We start from the raw sequence: 14,366 nt of genomic DNA, 5'->3' as shown, positions 1-14,366 counted from the left end.
CAATCAAATCTAGCATGCATGGGGGCCAGTTTAATGAAATTAAATAATTAGACATTTGAATAATTGGCATTAATAATTGCATTAATTAAATAAAATTGGTATTCTTATAATGAGGTCGCTATTGGAGCAATATTGGTAGATCAATAAGTAAATATATTTTAAATATAATAATAGTAATATTTTGGCAGTTCCCCTACTGCTGATGTGCCATAGAATCCAAAAACACTGCACAAGTGATTCTCTCCCCTATCATTACTCAAATTACAATAATCAATCCACCTGACTGAAACTCCAAATGCCACAGTGGAAAAAAAGAATCAACAAGCAAGCCTGAAACGATTATAAGCTCCTCTGTGCTCCATAGACAACTAGGCTGGGCTCTGTTACTTATCAGTTATTAGCTTCACTTTTTCATATCAAACCACTGCATCTTGTTTGGCATCCAAGGCATTCTGTTGTGACAATGTTTAAGTTAACAATAAGGTGGATACGTGTCCCCTAAAATGCCAAATTGACAGAGTCAGCTGCCATCCAATTTGTCTTGTTCAGGTCAGGTGGAGGAGAGGAATAACACTGTAGAGAGAAGCAGGGGAGTCCATGCTCACAAGGGTATTTGCCATCAGGATGTTGCTCCTGCTGCTCCTGCTGCTCCTCAATATAGTGTCCCAAGTACAAAGTGCTAAATGCGCCACAAATCATCCTGTTCATGTTCCACATGAGTGGTATGAGCCAGGTGACCTGGTCATTGGTGCAATGGCATCTCATATTTATTACCTAGTCCACAAGGTTTCCTTCAGGAAACACCCTTCCCAAGACTTCATTGATGCCCCACTGTAAGTAACCATTAATTAATATTATTTTAATTATTCCTTATATGTTGTATCTGACTGAATATAACTTTGATTGATTTGAAGGGGGAATTGCTTTAGAACTTTATTTTTTAAATGTGTGGATAGATGTTATTCAAAATCTCTGTGCATATAGACTATGTGCGTATTGTCAGTGAAAAATAAGCTTTTTAAAAACACCAAATCTATAATGACAGAAAGAAAAGAGAGTAGGAGAAAAAGAAAAGAGATGGCATTAAAAATAGGAAAAGCATATAGCCAAATAGTATAGTAGTCAAAGTTTTGATGATACCCAAATTTTCAAGGTGGCGAAAATAAACATGGGTTGCTGAAGATATAAAGAAATATGCAACAGCTTTTTTAATTACACAGTATTCTTAGATTGCCCAAATAAGTAAATAAACTTTGCTGGCTTCATCCTCTCCTCATAGGGAGGCAGGTGAATCTCTCCTATCTAGATTCTGTGCACTGTTTAATTTTCCCATCAATAGTAATAATAATAATAATAATAATAATAATAATAATAATAATAATAATAATAATAATAATAATTTATTATTTGTACCCCGCCCATCTGGCTGGGTTTCCCCAGCCACTCTGGGCGGCTTCCATAGAAACCAAAAAACACTAAAATATCATACATTAAAAACTTCCCTGAACCAAACCAAACCAAAACCTCACTTCATTTGCAGGGTGTTGACAAAGTTCTACCAGCAAATCCTGGCCTTGGTCTTTGCTGTTGATGAGATCAACGAGAATCCCAGGATGTTGCCCAATGTCTCTCTTGGCTTCCACATCTATGATAGCTATTATGATTCAAAGATGACCTACCGAAACACTCTGGACCTGCTCTTTAAATCACGTCACTTTGTTCCCAACTACAGGTGTGGCATCCAGAAAAATGTCATAGGAGTCATTGGGGGACTCAGCTCTGATACCTCCTGGTGCATGGCAAACGTCTTAGGTCTTTTCAAGATGCCACAGGTAGAATATGGGTTTTTAAAAACAGAGATGTCATGCTTTCCTTGCAGTAGGAATCTACTGATTCATAAATATGGAGTGAGGAAATAGACAAAGTAAAAGGGCTATAATATGCATAACCAACAATGTTTGTAAGAAGGGCAATTTGTGTTTAATAGATGTAATAGGAGATTTCTGTAAAGCTGCCAGGTTTGTAAAGGAGGCACCTAGACTGGTTCATATACATCAATCCTGAACGCACTGCACTGGCTTCCTGTGAGCTACTGAATATATGACATTGACATTGGCTTCATAGGCAAAAATAGCTGAGAACACATTAACTAAAAATATTCTTCCCCTTAAAAATCAAGATAGTCCTTTCCCAAAGTATGATGTTAATCAACATTGTTCACTTTCAGAGGCTAATTGAAAAGTATTTTCTTGCTTTGTTCTGGCATTTGTCATGTGTCATTTCAGAGCGTTATATAGTGGTGTCAGCATTGTGCTATTCTGCTACATTGTAGTATTTCATTTTAGTTGTTTTAAATAGTGCTGGTACAGTATTTTATATTTTACTGATATTTTATATGATTTGGTTTATAGTGCTCAGAGAAGAATAGAATATACAATCTAATGGAGATCTTCAGGATTTCCCAGGAAATCTTCCTTAGACAGTTCTTAGTAGGTAGAGAATCAACTGCTCCCTACATTCAATACAAAGTTTACAGATCAAAAGTACATGGTCAACAATTTCTATCACTCCACTTACACCTTGGAGTTTTGCTTAATCATCCACTTAGTATATTAACATGAGCCATTATAAATGCTCCCCTATTCTTTTTTTTAAAAAAAATAATATTTATTAAATTTTCCACTTTAACAATCCAATAAAATCACATTAAATATTCCAAATTATACATATTATTCAACTATCAAACAGTCCATATATTAGGCGAAATTATAAAAAAATATTGGAGGTATCTCCCCATGTTCTGTGGTCGGGGGTAGTTCTGATCATCTCATACTTCTGCTGCTTTCATAATTTTCACGATAGTTCCCATAAATCATTCCGATGTTAATACTTATTACATTTCACAGCCTCTGAACAAGCAGGATAAAACAAAGCAATATATTCTGTGTGGAATTTACATCCCGAGTTCCCTCTGTATGTTCACCATGTCTCTTCACAAAATGATGTTTCCGCCAAGCCAGTCCAAAAATCTTCTCAACTTGGGCAGCAGCCAAGTCAGTCCAGATAAAATCAAAGCAAGGCATCTGCCCAATGCTTTAAGACCAGCTGTCCTTCAAATGGTTAACCTGCCCAGGGAAGGTTTTGCCATATAAAACAGGGAATCCAAATATTAAGTAAGATATTAAAAGGCTCTGCATTTAATTTGACAAGCTGATCTACTTTCGGTCATGGCCGCTCGTTTAGTTGGAGCTGCGTCATTCCGATTCTAATTCCAGACAAACTTCCCAAGGTTTTTTTTTTTTGCATCTCTCCAGTCATTCTCCAAATCAAAGTTGGGAAACTCTTTATCCTCTTCCAAATATATCTGCAGCCAAATACTTTGAACTTGGTTTTCCACCTTTGAATAATTGTTATTTCCATACAGTTAATGACTATTAGAATCATATTATATCACCAAATAAACCACCTCTCCAGTCTCGCTTGCTATAAATAACCAGGCAGCTGGTTCGTTCAGAGGAGGATTTTGCCACATAACATAGCAAAATTAAATATTATAACAAAGGAGGCTCAAACCCCCCCCCCTTCAGTTCCAAGTACCAAGTCAACATAGATGTTTATCCTTTTTCCGTTCGAATCCTTTTTAGCACCTCAGTGGATGAATTAATTAGAAGAGTAGTTTCTTCCCCTTCGCTCAGATCATGTCCAAAACGTAAATCCAGTTTTCATCTTAAGAACTGGAAGGTTGCTGCTAATTGGAGGTGACTTTGGAGAGTTGCCAAGAAAGGTTCCAGGCTTTCCACCCAGCTGCCCCCAGCCCCTACCTCTGAATTTGGGGCGAGGTTGTGCGATCTGCGGATGAGCTGCCACTCCCCAGCCTGGGGAATGTAGGGTGGCTGATTACTCCGATCTCAGCCTCTGATTCCAAAATGTACGGCAGTGATGGAACTCAGGAATCCTCCATCGCAGCTCACCGGAAGCTCCTCCCCCAAATGCTCCCCTATTCTTCAATACAATCAATATGTACAAGAATGAAGCTGTGATGATGCCATAATTATAATAAATATCAACAGAAAACATGGAGCAAGGTTATCTGTGTTTTCCTATATAAGCTGGAGTTGGTGCTGTCCCTAAACTTGGTAAACCTGGCATACAGATTCAATATATATTCAATATTTTTAGTGTGCGTGCGTGCACGTGTTTATATTTGAATAAATTGGAGTATCAGGAGTTCTTGTTTCCACTTGGAAACGTTTGGCTTTTGCTTTTTCCAGATTTCATATGGTTCATTTGAACCAGCCATAAATGATGGAACCAAGTTCCCTTCTTTTTACCGCATGGTCCCCAATGAAGACCTTCAGTATCAGGGAATTATCCAGTTACTTCTGCATTTCAGATGGAAATGGGTTGGGCTCATCACTCCAGCTAATGAAGCTGGGGAACGTTTCTTACAGACAATTGAGCCAATGCTTTTCAAGAATGGAATCTGTTCAGCATTCACAGAAAGCGTTAAACCCAATATACATTATAACAGTAACTTACTAGAAATGCTGGAGGACTCAAGGATTTTGTTACCAACTTTCACAACCAGCAGAGCTAATGCAATTCTTCTATATGGAGAAAGTAGATCTAGTATATGGTTGTCAAGTACTTTAAGCATGATGGAGTTTACTCAGCTACTATTTCCTCAAAAGAAGTCACATGAAGGAAAAGTATGGATTACAACTACCCAAATTGATTTCATATTATATAGCCTTCAAAAAAAAATTAATGTTAAAATACGAATGCTCCATGGTGCAATATCCTTTGCAATTCACTCCAAGGAGATTCACAACTTTCAAGACTTTCTTCAGAGTGTATACCCTCATTGGACAGAGACAGATGGTTTTATCCAAGATTTCTGGGAAGATGCATTCAGTTGTTCACTTCCAAATTCCACTCTCTCAGCAACCATGTGTACTGGAGAGGAGATGCTGGAGAGCCTTCCTGCACCATTTTTTGAAATGAGCATGACTGGCCACAGCTACAGTGTTTATAATGCTGTCTATGCTTTGGCACATGCCTTAAATAGCATGCACTTGGCTGCAGTCATCTGCAAATGGAGAGGTGCTAGGGGAAGACTCTGTCCACAATATGTAGAACCTTGGCAGGTATTGTTCTCTGTTACAAAGCATTCACTGCATTGGTACATTATGATAGTTGGCATTTAATCATCAGTAAAGAAATAAAAGCATAAAACTTAAGAAATTAAAAATGAACCTTAAGTAAATTTATTGTATGAAAGATGGGAATTAGAATATTTCCTATAATGATAATAGAATCATAGAATCATAGAATCATAGAGTTGGAAGAGACCACAAGGGCCACCGAGTCCAACCCCCTGCCAAGCAGGAAACACCATCAGAGCACTCCTGACATATGGTTGTCAAGCCTCTGCTTAAAGACCTCCAAAGAAGGAGACTCCACCACACTCCTTGGCAGCAAATTCCACTGCTGAACAGCTCTTACTGTCAGGAAGTTCTTCCTAATGTTTAGGTGGAATTTTCTTTCTTGTAGTTTGGATCCATTGCTCCGTGTCCGCTTCTCTGGAGCAGCAGAAAACAACCTTTCTCCCTCCTCTATATGGCATCCTTTTATATATTTGAACATGGCTATCAGACTTTAGAATAAACAGACTTTAGAATGACACAGACATTCAAAAGCAACTGACTACAAAAAACTACCTCCTTCATGCTGCAAACCCCTCCGTTTTCTCCAAATATCCCTCCCCACTTCTCTCTGTCTCTCTTACCTCTCCAGTTACCCAGTGGTGTAAGATTGGGGCCCCCGGGCGCATAATTCTGAGCAAGTACAACCAGGACCCGAACCCCAGGCACTGGCCTTTGCAGGAATCTTCATATCCAAAAGAAAGCAGAAGAGTAGCCCATCAGGGAGCTGCCACTGCCTGGACACGTCCTGGAAGGCCCCATCCCCAACTCCTCATCTTTCCCTGTCTGTAAACCACCAGGGGTTTCTGGGCCCTGAAGCCTTGCTGGCTGACCCCCAGAAGAGGCTAGCAATTGTGTAATCACCATCTCAAGACCCTCCCCAATTCTCTCTGTCTCGCTTACCTATCCAGTTACCCAGTGGTGTAAGGTTGGGGGCCTGGGGGCCATTGGCCCCGGGCACATAATTCTAAGGGAGAACAACCAGGACCCCAACACCAGGCACTGGCTATTGCAGGGATCCTCATATACAAGAGAAAACAGAAGAGCAGCCCACCAGGGAGCTGCCACTACCTGGGCACATCTTGGAAGGCCCTGTCCCCAGCTCCTCATCTTTCCCTGTCTGCCAATCACCAGGGGCTTCTGGCCTCACTGGTAGGTCCCCAGAAGAGGCTAGCAACTGTTTGATCACTGTCTCTTAGACCCTGCCTTTATCCCGTCTCCTCTTCTGCCTCTGAGTCTGGATTTCAGTCTGCCACAGCCTCTTCCTGCTCCCTTAACCCTGTTGCCTTTTCTGCTTCTGACACCTCTTCCTCCCAGTCTGCTCCCTCTTCTGCCACTGACCACTCCTTGTCATCTCACCACCAATCCCCTGGCTCTGAGCCTCCTTTCCTTGGGGTGTCCCTTTCGGGTTCTCCAGCTGCTGCTTCCTCCCACTCCTCTGCATCCAACATCCAACCATGCTCAAATCCACTCTACAAACTATGGAAAGGTCCAGTCCGATGTTCTCATGTTGCATTCCTGTCTTTTGAGAACATAAGCTCCCATCTCTTCTCTTACATGACTTCTCAAATTCCATCCCTTTCTTGGATACAGACAAGGGCTGGGCTCAGGCAAGAAGGACTATGGTCCTTCATCTTGATGCAAGTCTGTTGAATTTTGAATTGGCACTGATTCATGATTTCCTACTCCTCCTGTATGTGCAACTAAAATATGGATGCTCTTCGTTGTGAACTGAAGTGTTCAACTTTGATTCTCTTTCCACTTAGCTCCACTCATTCCTGCAGAGAATCTCATTCAACAACAGTGCTGGAGATGAAATTACATTAAATGAATATGGAGAGTTAGCAGCTGGCTTTGATATTACCAACTTGGTCACTTTCCCAAATAATTCCTATGTCAGAATCAAAGTGGGCAGGTTGGATCCTCAGGCCCCTCCAGGTAAAGAGCTCACCATTAATGAAGACAGAATCAAATGGAACAGACGCTTCACTAAGGTATGCGAATACTGATATCTTCTTTTTTTTTTTTTTATAAAAATTTTTTATTGCGTTTCTTTCCATAGGTAAACAAATTTGTTTGGACAACAATATACAAGAAACATTTTCCATATATATAAAGAAAAAACATTAGAAAACAGAAAAGATCATCACAAAATTTCTTCGACAACTTTTTGGACCTCCTCGCATCCTCTCAGCATTGCGTTCATCATTCTAACCAATTCAGCAATTTATTATCTTATTTCCCGACTTATTATACCTTTGTATTTATTATGTTACCAGTTTCAAAAATTTGTAGTTTAATTTTAACACTCTTAATAAACATAATATTTTGTTTCTAATTTGTCTCATTTTTTCCCATCAATACTTACTTTATCATTTACTTAAAATAAATTGCAGAAGCATAACGTTTCATAATCGTGCACAGTCTTAGCACTCAAACAACTTATAATGTTTTTGCAAATAGTCCTTAAATTTTTTCCAGTCCTCCTCCATTGTTTCTTCGCTCAGATCTCGAATTCTGCCGGTCATTTCTGCCAACTCCATGTAGTCCATCAGCTGCGTCTGCCAGTCCTCCAGTGTGGGTAAATCTGGTGTCTTCCAGAACTTTGCGATAAGAATCCTAGCTGCTGTGGTTGCATACATAAACAAGGTTCTGTCCTTCTTTGGCACCTTCCGGTCCACCATGCCCAATAGAAAGGCCTCTGGTTTCTTAGAAAAGGTATATCTAAATACCTTTTTCAACTCATTATGTATCATTTCCCAAAAGGCCTTTACTTTCGGGCAGGTCCACCAGAGGTGAAAGAATGTCCCTTCTGCCTCCTTGCATTTCCAACACTTATTATCAGAAAGATGGTATATTTTAGCCAGCTTGACTGGGGTCATGTACCACCGGTATACCATTTTCATAATGTTCTCTTTCAAGGCACTACATGCCGTGAATTTCATACCGGTGTTCCATAACCTTTCCCAGTCCTCAGACATGATGTTGTGTCCTACATCCTGTGCCCATTTTATCATAGCAGATTTAACTGTCTCATCCTGGGTGTTCCATTTAAGCAGCAAGTCATACATCCTCGAAAGTACCTTAGTCTTTGGTTCTAGTAACTCCGTCTCCAGTTTCGATTTCTCCAACTGGAAACCCACTTTTTTGTCCATTTTGAATACCTCTTGAATTTGAGCATAGTGTAACCAATCTCGCACCTTACCTCTTAATTTGTCCTGGCTTTGGAGCTTCCAATTGTCTCCAACTCTTTCGATCAGTTCCCAATATTTTGGCCAATAGGCCTCCATATTGGGCTTTTTTTTAGAAATCTTGGCTTCCACAGGTGATAACCACCTCGGGGTCTTGTTTTCTAATAAATCCTTATACTTCATCCAGACGGCAAAAATTGATTTTCTGACAATATGGTTTTTGAACAATTTATGAACCTTCGCCTTGTCATACCACAAGTATGCATGCCAACCATACACATTATCAAACCCCTCCAGATCTAGGACATCGGTGTTTTCCAACAGGAACCAATCCTTCAACCAGCAGAAGGCTGCAGCTTCATAATACAACCTTAAGTCCGGCAGGGCAAACCCCCCTCTTTCTTTTGAGTCGGTTAATATTTTAAATTTTATTCGGGGCTTTTTGCCCTGCCAGACAAACTTAGAAATATCCTTCTGCCATTTTCCAAAACATTCCATTCTGTCCACGACCTGAAGGGTTTGAAATAAAAATAGCATTTTTGGCAAAACACACATCTTTATAGCTGCGATTCGGCCTGACAAGGTAAGTTTCAATCTTGACCAAATATCCAGATCCTTTTTAATTTCCAACCAACATTTTTCATAGTTATCTTTAAAAAGATTTAAATTTTTGGTGGACAAGTATACCCCCAGGTATTTCACTTTTTTAACCACACTTAGCTCTGTCTCTTTCTGATACCCCTCTATCTCTGTAGGTGTCAAATTTTTGACCAAAACCTTAGTTTTTTGTTTGTTTAACTTGAATCCCGCCACCCGACCAAACTCCAGGATAAGTTCCAAAACTCTTTTTGTGCTAAATACTGGCTCCTGTACTGTCAAGACTAGGTCATCTGCAAAGGCTTTCAATTTGTATTGTTTCGCTCCGACCTCTATACCTTGCACCAACTGGTCCTCCCTGATCATATTCAGCAATACCTCCAGAACAGAGATAAATAACAGAGGGGATAAAGGGCACCCCTGTCGTGTCCCTTTTTCAATTAGAAGTTCATCCGACACCACATTGTTCACTATCAACTTAGCTTTTTGCTCTGAATAAATTGCTTCTAGTCCATTTTCAAACCCCCGTCCCACTCCCATCCCCTTCAAGTTTTTCTTCATAAACATCCAAGAAATGTTGTCAAATGCTTTCTCCGCATCAATAAAGATTAAGGCAGCCCTTGTATTTCTAATTCTCAACAATTCCAATAAATCAATAATGTTCCTGGTGTTATCAGACATGTGTCTACCAGGGAGAAAGCCTGCTTGGTCCTTGTGAATTACTTCGTTTAAAACGTTTTTAAGTCTACTTGCTAAAATGTCTGCAAATATTTTGTAATCCACATTCAGGAGTGAGATGGGACGGTAGTTCTTGAGCTGAGTCTTTTCCTTCTCTGACTTAGGAATCAATGTGATGAATGCTTCTTTCCACGTTTCCGGTGCCCTTCTCCCCTCCATAATCTGGTTGCAAACCTCCAACAACGGTTGTATCAAACAATCCTTCAGAGTCTTATAATATTTGGAGGTGAGACCATCTGGGCCTGGAGATTTGCCAAGTTGCATATTTTGGATGGCACCTTCAATTTCCTGTTGAGTTATTTTACTATTGAGAATTGATCTTTTATCTTGACTTATTTTAGATAGTCCATTTGTCCTCAAGAATTGGTCTATTTCCGATTCTTTCTGAGGCCCCTGTGCATAAAGTTCCTTGAAGTATCTGTGGAAGCACTTTCTTATTTCTTCTGGTTTCTGAACTATTTTTCCTTGAATCTCCAGGTTTGTGACTGTGTTTAACTTTTGTCTTTTTTTCAATTGCCAAGCTAACAACTTTCCACATTTATTTGCTGATTCAAACGATCTTTGCTTCATTTGTTTAATTTTCCACTCAATCTCTTGATTAATCAATTTCGAATATTGTGCTTGATGGAATTTGATCTCTCTTAGCACCTCTTTTGACTTCGGATTAGTTCTCAACTTTTTCTCTCCTTCACTTATTTTCTCAAGAATTTTTTCCTTTTTTCCATTCCAAAATTTTTTCTTTATTGTATTCTGTTGTATCAGAAACCCTCTCATTACAGCTTTGCTTGCGTCCCAGATTATTCTTTTCTCCACCGTAGTGTTCAAATTTATTTCAAAGTAGTCCTTTAGCGTTTTTTGGGCCTTCTTAACAATCTCTTGATCTCTTAGCAAGGTGTCATTCATTCTCCATCTGAAGGATCCAGTTGGGAAAAGTCTCAATTCCATTCTTAAGGCGTTATGGTCGGAGCAGGTTTTTGGGCAGATTTCCACTTTTCTCGTTTTCGGGGCCAGCCCTCTAAATATCCAAATTTGGTCGATTCGTGTCCATGACAAGTGGGCATCAGAAAAAAAGGTTCCTTCTTTACCCAAGGGGTTCCTTGTCCTCCAGATGTCAATCAAGTCCATATTGTCTGTCATTTCAAAAAAGGTTTTAGGGAGTCTGCCGTCTGTTGTTAAATTTTGATTTTGAGATTTGTCCATATTTGTAGACACCACCCCATTCATATCTCCCATCACAATAATATTAGAATAGTCCAGGTAGTCCATCATTGTCTCATGCAGCTTCTTATAAAATTCTGATTTTCCATCATTTGGCGCATAAACTCCTAATATCAAAATCTTTTCCCCTTGTGTTTGGATTTCAATTGCGAGAATTCTTCCATGATCATCTTTGAATAAGAATTTTGGTGATAGGTTCTCCTTTGCATAAATTACAACACCTCTTTTTTTGACTTTGTCTGATGAGATAAATTCTTGACCAAGTCTTTTGTTGGTCAAGAATTTATCTCATCAGACAAAGTCAAAAAAAACTTCTTAAGTTTGTATGATGCTTAGAACAGCAGCTTTTTACCCCACTGTATGTGCCACTTGTGTACCTACGGATCATTTCATGCTATTAGCCCTCCTATTTACTATTACATCACCTGATAGTGGATATTTGATAAATTCCCCAAAACAATATCATAATATTAAACTCTTCCTATCTCTTTGCATAGGTGCCACCGCTTTCTCTATGTAATGCCAACTGCCATCCTGGTTACGGGAAGAAAAAGAAGGAGGGGAAGAAGTTTTGCTGCTATGATTGTGATCCATGTCCAGAAGGAATGATTTCAAATGAGAAAGGTTAGAGATGACATCTTAAGATACTGCAGAACCTCTGGAATCCTGGGAATTTTATTGACATTAAACTGCTGCAGGAGAGAAGGCTTAAATTAACAGATGTGTTCATCTCATTGTTTATAGATAACATCAATATATTTTAATCTTTAAAACATCTTGAAGATTTCTTTTTAAAGTGGAAGCTGATGTATTTTACCTCCAACTTCTACAAAATTAGGGTGGAACAGAAGTGGTGTTTTCTCCTCTAAGAATTAGGTGGTTTGACAATAGGGGGAAACTCTTATCAAACTCACTTTTCTGAGATCCAAAGATTTCAGCTGTAATGCATTTCTCATTTTGTTGTACTGTTTATGTGGCTCTAACAAAAAGCAGGGAGACAGTAAAAAAAAATGTCACCAATATAGAAAATTCCAGAATTGATACACAACTTTTATTTTTGATACACCTATTATAAAAGCATTTGGACTTGAAGCTCGTATACATTCTGACGTAGAAAACACTACAAAATGGACTAGTGATGAGGGAATTCTTAAGAATACTTTTGGTTGCTTCAAATTGTCACACACTGTTTGTGTATTTTCAGGCATGGATACATGTGTCAGTTGCCCAGCAGATCAGTATCCAAACAGCAACCAGAATCTATGCATTCCTAAGCTTCCAAACTTCCTAGCCTTTGATGAAACCTTGGCCATTATTTCATCTTCCTCTGCACTTTTATTTGCTCTAATTACAATTCTGGTGCTCAGCATCTTCATTAAGCATCGCAATACAGCCATAGTCAAAGCCAACAACCGAAGCCTCACCTATGGTCTCCTTATCTCCCTCCTCTTGTGTTTCCTCTCTTCTTTGCTGTTTATCGGAAGACCTAATATGGTGACTTGCCTTCTCCGACAAACTGCTTTTGGCATTGTCTTCTCTGTGGCCCTCTCCAGCATCTTAGCCAAAACCATATTGGTGGTTTTGGCATTCATGGCTACCAAACCAGGATCCAATATGAGGAAATGGGTAGGCAAAGAACTGGCTTATTCCATTGTCTTTTCCTGCTCCATTGTTCAAGTAGGGATCTGTGTCCTCTGGCTGGCAACCTCTCCCCCATTCCCAGATGTGGACATGCACTCAATGCCTGAAGAAATCATATTTCTTTGTAATGAAGGGTCAGTCTCCATGTTCTATTGTGTTTTGGGCTACATGGGATTACTGGCCACTTTCAGCTTCACGGTGGCCTTCTTAGCCAGGAAGTTGCCTGACAGCTTCAATGAAGCCAAGTTCATCACCTTCAGCATGCTGGTCTTCTGCAGTGTTTGGCTCTCCTTCATTCCAACCTATCTGAGCACCAGAGGAAAATACATGGTGGCTGTGGAGATCTTCTCCATCTTTGCTTCTGGTGCTGGGTTACTGGCTTGCATTTTCACCCCTAAATGCTACATTATTGTGGTGAGGCCTGACCTGAACAACAAAGAGCAGTTAACACAAAGAAAGGAATAAATGACAGTGGAATTTGTGGTTCTGTTGGGTCTTAGAATACATGGACTTGCTGGCGGGTATCACTTTCCGAGTTCATTCTCTGGATCTTTGTAGAGTTTGCTCCTTAACTGTTTTGTCTGCCAAAGATGTCCCAAAGGCAATGGGTTCAGATTTTTCCTCAGGTTCTAGTCCCAAAGCCTTTTTCACAAATGAGTAATGCTGTAAAGCAGTGGAGGTTTAGGTTCAAAATTTCCATTTCCTAGGTGGGCTCCCTTCCTAGGTTTACGAGACCCATCTGCCCCTCATTTCCCTCTACAGCACCTGCAGTAGCCACCTTTTTAAGCATTGGGCCCACTTTTGTTCTTATCTGCTATGTCCTGTCTTTGCATGCAAAGAAATTCCCTAACAGACTGAGGATTTGAGGCCCATTGGCTGCCCTCACCTGGTTTAGGGAGCCAGCCAGTTGTATCTGATTCATGTGATGTTGCTGCTGTTGCAAGCTGACAATTTCTAGGAGCCACGGGTGAGAACTGAGTGAAGGGGTGGGGATCAGAGGTTAACAAACTACCCCAGAAGGAGCATGACTTGGTCCCCACGAGGGTAACTACCCCTCCCTAACACTCCACACACCCCTGTCATGTATTAAAGGTAAAGGGACCCCTGACCATTAGGTGCAGTCATGACCGACTCTGGGGTTGCGGCGCTCATCTTGCTTTACTGGCCAAGGGAGCCGGCGTACAGCTTCCGGGTCATGTTGCCAGCATGACTAACCGCTTCTGGCAAACCAGAGCAGTGCACGGAAACGGCGTTTACCTTTCCACCGGAGCGATACCTATTTATCTACTTGCACTTTGACGTGCTTTCGAACTGCTAGGGTGGCAGGAGCAGGGACCGAGCAATGGAAGCTCACCCCGTCGCGGGGATTCGAACCGCCGATCATTAAGCCCTAGACTCTGTGGTTTAACCCACAGCACCACCTGCGTCCCTTAAACATTGCTGCCTCTCCCCGTCAGGGAATCGAACCCCGGTCTCCCGCGTGATAGGCGGGGATACTTACCACTATACTAACCTGTCATGTCTTACTGTATATTTAAAGCAAATGGATTCTTAATAGCAAAACTCTCAGCCTTTTCATTTAGAAATGGTTAAGTTCAGTTGATCAACGTTCTACATGTACTGTATAAATGATTGTTAATTAAAAGTCTGTTATCAATTACTTCATGGTATCTACAAATTCATCTTGAAGACAAAAAAAGCGTACCAGAAACAAAAAACATTGTGAAATAGTTAAGGGCTCTACATTCTTTATCTCTAACACACAAGGCAGCTGAGG

The 14,366-nt window shown here is 40.3% G+C and overlaps 1 protein-coding gene across 1 annotated transcript; it reads left to right on the top strand.

The window, feature by feature from the left end:
* Window positions 1–12,154: 12,154 nt before the first annotated feature.
* Window positions 12,155–13,554, top strand: LOC308570765 (vomeronasal type-2 receptor 26-like; the record flags this gene model as incomplete). Its single annotated transcript, XM_081165680.1, has 1 exon — window positions 12,155–13,554. One exon carries the CDS (start codon window positions 12,155–12,157, stop codon window positions 13,052–13,054), a length of 900 nt encoding a protein of 299 aa, XP_081021806.1. The 3' UTR covers window positions 13,055–13,554.
* Between the last annotated feature and the right edge of the window lie 812 nt (window positions 13,555–14,366).

The sequence above is a fragment of the Podarcis bocagei genome, assembly GCF_964188305.1.
Source record: "Podarcis bocagei genome assembly, chromosome: 13".
Taxonomy (NCBI): Eukaryota; Metazoa; Chordata; class Lepidosauria; order Squamata; family Lacertidae; genus Podarcis; species Podarcis bocagei.
This window is presented reverse-complemented; position numbering and strand designations above follow the sequence as displayed.